The 6908-nt window shown below is 36.0% G+C and overlaps 1 protein-coding gene across 1 annotated transcript; it reads left to right on the top strand.

The window, feature by feature from the left end:
- Window positions 1–407: 407 nt before the first annotated feature.
- Window positions 408–4640, top strand: LOC141302328 (uncharacterized). The gene is made up of 5 exons (XM_073832412.1): window positions 408–441; window positions 3075–3098; window positions 3423–3734; window positions 3848–4174; window positions 4636–4640. The coding sequence occupies exons 1-5, from the start codon at window positions 408–410 to the stop codon at window positions 4638–4640; spliced, it is 702 nt and encodes a 233-aa protein (XP_073688513.1).
- The last annotated feature ends 2268 nt before the right edge of the window (window positions 4641–6908 follow it).

Here is a 6908-nt window from a genome sequence, read left to right as displayed (position 1 = left end):
TAGGGCCATAGAAGATACGGTTTGTACAGTATGAAAACCATTACGCCTATGGAATGTCCCCATAAAACATGTAAACCCAACATGTGTGTGTGTGTGTGTGTGTGTGTGTGTGTGTGTGTGTGTGTGTGTGTGTGTGTGTGTGTGTGTGTGTGTGTGTGTGTGTGTGTGTGTGTGTGTGTGCGTGCGTGCCCCTGCAGCAAGAGGTGAGTAATCAGAAATCACAATATACCTTGGTTCTTAACTCACAGATGACATGCATACGTCCTGAAAATACCAGAAAAACAGACCTTAGGAAATCTACTGGTAAACAAAGTCATCGTGATTCTTTTTAAACATCTAATATCAAAGAAGGGGCCATAAATGACTATTTAACACCTCAGGCACCTTTTAAGCCGACTATTAGGAAAATGGATGATAATGAGACAACCGAATGCACCGATGGTGAGAGAACCGCACGCTGCTCTTTGAGAGGAATGTTTTTTAGCCTTGTGTCTCCGGTGCTTTCTTTCACTCTCTTTGTGTCTTTCACTCTCTTGATACAAGCTCCAATTTACAAAAATGCTCTGCCTTGATGCTTTCAATTTTTTTAAAAAGAGAAGAAACTTTTTACCGTATCGTTTATGTCTATGTTTTTTTTTTTTTTTTTTTTTTTTTTTTTGCAAAGGCTTAAATTGCTTTGACACTGGTGTTAAAATGACAGATGTTTCCTTTTAGATATAATGTTATCAAATGACTGATGTTCACTGGAATGAAATCCAGGACAGTAGGCCTACTGTGTCAAAGAGGAAGTGTGCTCAAGCACCCTATTGTTAATGTGATAAGTGACACATTATAGTCGACTTTTCAACAAAACTTTGTAAAATCCAAGAAGGCCTTTGTGCAATAGCAATCCAGCTGAGACGAAACCCATGAGCTCTGTGGGAAGCACCTCCAACGATGCTGAAACGGCATGTAGCTGTCACTCACAGCATTCATCTTGCTTCTTTGATTTGTGCTTTCTGAATGTCAAAGACTTCAGACTGTAACAACTGTGATTATTTTGTTGCTTCCTTCATCGTTCCTTCAGCCATTTTCACGTTACGATTCAAAACAATAAAGGGATCATATCAGAGATTTTTATGAATTAAAGCAGTACAAAAAATAGTCTTCTCTCAACGGTGTTTGTTTATCTGATACTATATGCATAATTTAACATACATTTGCCATACTACTGGATTATCAATACCAACAACAAAAATTTCCTTCTCAAAAACAATTATCTTTTGTTTGTTATTGTCTCATTTTTGACCGTTTTCATAATGGATATCTTTAAAGAGCTACTGCCCCCATGTGGTTAACAGCCCTTAACACAGCTCTGTGGAATCTGCTACACTACTATACAGATTTTTTAGTTGTTTTTAAAAGGTGCAGTGTGTAATAGGCCTATTTAAGATGATCTCTAGACAGAGTTGCAATATAAGATACATAACTATGTTTTCAGGGGTGTATAAAGACCTTACTTAATGAACTGTTATGTTTTTATTAACTTAGAATTATCAGTTTATATCTACATACACCGCGGGTCCCCTCACATGGAAGGCGCCATTATGTTTCTACAGTAGCCCTAAACAGACAAACTGCTCTACAGATCGCGTTTCATCACTGTTGTTCTTGCGAAAAAACACTGACACAATGATGAACAAGTAACAGTAATATTCACTATAACATCGTTTTATTTAAGTTAAGTAAATTTTGAGTGCACTACATGGTTTTGAAATGGTTACAGTAAGTAGGGTGAATTAAGGGTGATTGGGACATAAGGTTGAATGGGACAGTATAGCCATACAGATTTAATTTTTTTGCCTGATGAGTGAAAATATATGTTTTTTTGGCCAAGTGCTTGCTTTGAGACTATTTAATCAATATTGCATGCCCTCATTGGTGTGACATCATCTCACTGTGTGGGGCAAGCCTCAAAAAGGAAGTTGATGCTGCAGCACATGAGTTGAAGAAAATGACATAAGCTTTAGCTAGTTTTCATAATAAGGTAATAATTTTTTTATATCTAAAATATTACAGAAACCTTTGATGGAAACATGAATATGATGTACTGTACTGCAACAAAATTAGTAAAAAGTTTGTTAATATCATGTTTTCATTTTTAGTATTAGGTTGTTTTTAATTTGTCCCATCCACCCAAATGCATGGTTTTGGGTGATTGGGACAGTGCTGAAAAGCTATGCTAATCAAGAAAAATATTAAGCTTAATATAGAAAATCATTGTGTATGCTCTGTATGCCTCCTCATTTGTGCAACCCCTAATCAACCACAAAAATCTTACAGTAGTACACCTTATTCATGTTGCTATCAAAGGTTTGTGCAATAGCTAGCTGTGCTAATTAGTCATATTTGTTTCATATTGACTAATAAATTGAATAATAAAAACTACGAAAAGAGAAATGAGTCTTAATTATGAACAGAACAAATGAAATTCTGGCCTATAACACATCAAACAGCTAACATGAGGAATAAATATGTGTAGATTCATAATACATGATGTCCCAATCACCCAAACATTCCTAAAAAAAAATGTTTTGGCTCAGGTTATACTAAAGTGTATGTCACACCACCTTCTCTTCTGACACAATTATATTTCTTTCACAAATGGATAGATAACATCTGTAGGGTTACAGAATTTATTGCAAGAATGATTACAAAACGCAGAATTTAAAAAAATGTCCCAATCACCCTTAATTCACCCTACTATAATATACTGTGTATACCCTTGTGACTTGTGGCACCCATATAGTAAAAGCAATGAACCTGAGTTAGTCTGTTTGCTTTTGGATCATGTTGTGGTAACTATAAATGTGAAATCATGAGCTATAGTGTGACTTGGGGAACTTTGATATAATAAACAGAAATCCAGAGATGATGAAAAGAGGAACTGATATAAAATATTTAATTTCCCGGGGGCTTAAAATAAAACAAGCAGCACAGAATTAAGGTGCACACTTGCTGAGCTGATCAAGTGAAGTGTGTTTAAGTCCATCAGTTCTGAGAATCAGTCATGAGGGAGTGTTTCTGTCTTTTAGCCTGTGTGCTTCATTTTACTCAAGGTAAGATTTATAAATAATTTTATTGTGAATAGAGTGAAATGAATCAGTCATCAGTGGTTGTGATGCTGTGGTAGTGCTAAATTCAGTTGAGTATTGTGATACTTCTCACAAGAACCATAACTTAACGCTCAAGTTGAGTTTCATGCTGCATTTAAACTAAAGATTATCTGACTTGTAAATATGAACATATGACTTTATTTTACTTTTATGCATAATGAATTATTACTAAATAAAGATCTCAAGAAATCTTCTCTGCTGTTATTTCTTCCTGATGTTTATGTTATCCCTAAAGCTCACATTCTGAAAGAAACTCTCTCTCTGCAGGTTGTGACATTTCAGGTCATAATAAACTTACAAAAGTAACAGGTTACACAGGTGGATCAGTCCTACTGCTCTGCTCCTGTACTGAACCTCAGTCTACAGTAAACACTTTCTCCTGGATCCACTACCACAAAACAGAAGACCAGTGGATTGAAGTATTTAAAGATAAGAACTACATGAACAGACTGAAGCTTTTTAACGAAAGATTTCCAGCGAATCTGTCTTTGCTCATTTCTGACCTCAGAAAGGAAGATGAAGGGGACTATACTTGTCATACAACTTCAACTCACACATTTGTTAGGGTAACGATAAAAGGTAAATTAAAACTTTCTGCATGAAACATATCTCAAAATATATATTTTTTTTTCTTTCAGTAAAGTGCAGTGTAAATGTAAACTTCAGTATAATGGTTGTGAATGTGTTGTCAGGGTGTGATCTGGACCAGAATAAACAGACAATTAAAGTTACGGGATACTCAGGAGGGTCTGTGGTTCTGCCCTGCTCTTGTACTGAACTACAGGCTAAACCTGAACAACTTACATGGACATTTACTCCACTTAAACCCGGAATAAACCCTGAAGAAATTTACCCCCGTGAACAGAGTGAGAGACACACAGGTCGAGTCAAACTGTTAAATGAAAACTTTCCAGGAAAGCTCTCTCTACAGATATCAAACTTGTCCACAGAGGACCAGGGTGAATATCGCTGCTCTGTCTCATCTCAACGACACGCCAACATCAGACTCAGTGTTCAAGGTAAATCTGTACTGCTCTTGTTATTTAGAATAAAAGAATAACATGAAGCTTTATAGTATGTCCTATTACGTTCTACTTTGACTGACAATTATTTTACTCTAAACAGAGGAATTTTACTTTCAATCAATCTGTTTATCAACTTATAAACCTGCAAAACACGGAGAAGAACGTACAACCTCTCAACACTCAGGAGGCATATTGAGAAAACAATCACAAATATCACCTTAATGTAAGTAGTGTGAAATGTAAAGTTTTTTCGTTTAAAGATAATATCTTGAATAGAATTAATCAGAGAGCACAATCAAATGAATTATTTCATTGATACATGCCGTGCTGCTTTTATGTTTTGAACGCTTTATTGTGCTTGATGTGACATTTGACAAGGCAGACACCAAACTTACTGTAAAACATATAACAGTCAGATACCATAGAAATGTTGATGTCTCATTCTCTCTTTCTAGGGTGAATTAACATTTTTAACAGCAGACACACCAGCGCAGAGACACTGCAGAGCATGCGGAGTCTACAAAAACTAAATATATACAGTGAGGAAAAAAGTTATTTGATCCTCTGCTGATGTTGTACTTTTGCCCACTAACAAAGAAATGATCAGTCTATAATTTTAATGGCAGATTTATTTGAACAGTAAGAGACAGAAGAGCAACAAAAAAAAATCCAGAAAACTGGATTTTAAAAAAAGTGATTGATTTGCATTTTAATGAGTGAAATAACATGACTTAGTACTTGGTGGCAAAACCCTTGTTGGCAATCAATGAGGTCAGGCATTTCTTGTAGTTGGCCACCAGGTTTGCACACATCTCAGAAGGGATTTTGTCCCACTCCTCTTTGCAGATCCTCTTCAAGTCACTAAAATTTCGAGGCTGACATTTGGAAACTCAAACCTTCAGCTCCCTCCACAGATTTTCGATGGGATTAAGGTCTGGAGACTGGATAGGCCACTCCAGGACCTTAATGTGCTTCTTCTTGAGCCACTCCTTTGTTTCCTTGGCTGTGTGTTTTGGGTCATTGTCATGCTGGAATACCCATCCGCGACCCATTTTCAATGCCCTGGCTGAGAGAAGGAGGTGCTCACCCAAGATTTGACGGTACATGGCCCCATCCATCGTCCCTTTGATGCGGTGAAGTTGTCCTGTCCCCTTAGCAGAAAAACATAATGTTTCCACCTCCATGTTTGATGGTGGGGATGGTGTTCTTGGGGTCATAGGCAGCACTCCTCCTCCTTCAAACACAGTTTGAAGTTATTTTGTGTTTCTTCCGTTTGTGAATAATGACACCAACTGTTGTCACCTTCTCACCAAGCTGCTTGGCAATGGTCTTGTAGCCCATTCCAGCCTTGTGTAGGTCTATAATCTTGTCCCTGACCTCCTTGGGCAGCTCTTTGGTCTTGGCCATGGTTGAGAGTTTGTCATCTGATTCATTGATTACTTCTGTGGACAGGTGTCTTTTATACAGGTAACAAACTAAGATTAGGAGCACTCCCTTTAAGAGAGTGCTCCTAATCTCAGCGTTACCTGTATAAAAGACATCTGGGAGCCAGAAATCTTGCTGACTGATAGTGGATCAAATACTTATTTCACTCGTTAAAATGCAAATCAATTTATAACTTTTTTTAAATGCGTTTTTCTGGATTTTTTTGTTATTCTGTCTCTCACTGTTAAAATAAACCTACTATTAAAATTATAGACTGCTCATTTCTTTGTCAATGGGCAAACATTTTATTTGAAACTTATATTATTACTTTCTGTTGTAGTTAACCTATTTTACACCCTCTGTTTTAACTCAACTTATCTATAGTTTATAACCTCTTTAATTATAGTGTGTGTATATTTGTCTGTGTTAAGATAAATTGCAAAAAGCCTTGTTGCTACTTGATTGGGCTGCAAATATCATGTAAAGAAAATGTATTAAACCAGGCCAAAAGAAGTGTTAATGAGCAGATCATTAAAAGCATATTATTTTTAAGTTTCCTGAAGGCACTTTTATCTTATTACTGTTATCTTTTAACATTTACAAATAACATTAACAAATAACAATGTATGTACGTCTTCTTCCATGAGTCTACTATTTTATTACAATACAAATATTGTCTATGATTGAGTACATTATGGCTAGAGATCCTGACCTCTAACATTACTTAAGAAAATAAACATTTATATGTTGCATCATTAAATAGCATTTCTGTACATGTTCTCATAAACACTCCACAGACGTAATGATTTTTATACTGTACAAACTGTATTTTCTATCCCTCTACCCCTTAACCTACCCCTCACAGGAAGCCTTCATACACATACACACACACACAAACCACAATCATTCACCAGCACAAAAAACTATTAATATTCAGGAAGTCAGTATTGACTTTGAATGTTAACTGTGTCAAGCACTTGTATCATGCTAATCACTGTCACAATCACACAACATGTCAACAGTCTGTCATTTTGGGTAACATGTTTTAAAACAAGTTTAGAAGTATAAAACCACTGCATAACCATTACTTTTTATGTTTAACAGTCAACTTAAACTGCCAACTGAGATACAAAGTCATGTTTTCATGACTTTAAATCATTTTAGCATTTCTGTTAGCTGAGCTCAAAGCTACAACAATTCGGGATTTCAAAATAGACTACATGTGGATCATGATCTACTTGCTTACTCTATATTTTAAATAAATAGCTGCAGTAGTGACATGAGAAACCCTGATATAAAGACA

This window comes from Garra rufa, chromosome 1 (assembly GCF_049309525.1).
Source record: "Garra rufa chromosome 1, GarRuf1.0, whole genome shotgun sequence".
Taxonomy (NCBI): Eukaryota; Metazoa; Chordata; class Actinopteri; order Cypriniformes; family Cyprinidae; genus Garra; species Garra rufa.
Note: the sequence above shows the minus strand (reverse complement) of the source record. Positions and strands in the feature narration are given on the sequence as shown.

Excerpts from the sequence above, each read along its gene's own strand:
- LOC141302328 (XM_073832412.1), top strand. The coding sequence starts at position 408 with ATGGATGATAATGAGACAACCGAATGCACCGATG. Across the intron at positions 442-3,074 it reads GACAACCGAATGCACCGATG|CCTGTGTGCTTCATTTTACT; the intron begins GTGAGAGAACCG and ends TCTGTCTTTTAG. Across the intron at positions 3,099-3,422 it reads TGTGCTTCATTTTACTCAAG|GTTGTGACATTTCAGGTCAT; the intron begins GTAAGATTTATA and ends CTCTCTCTGCAG.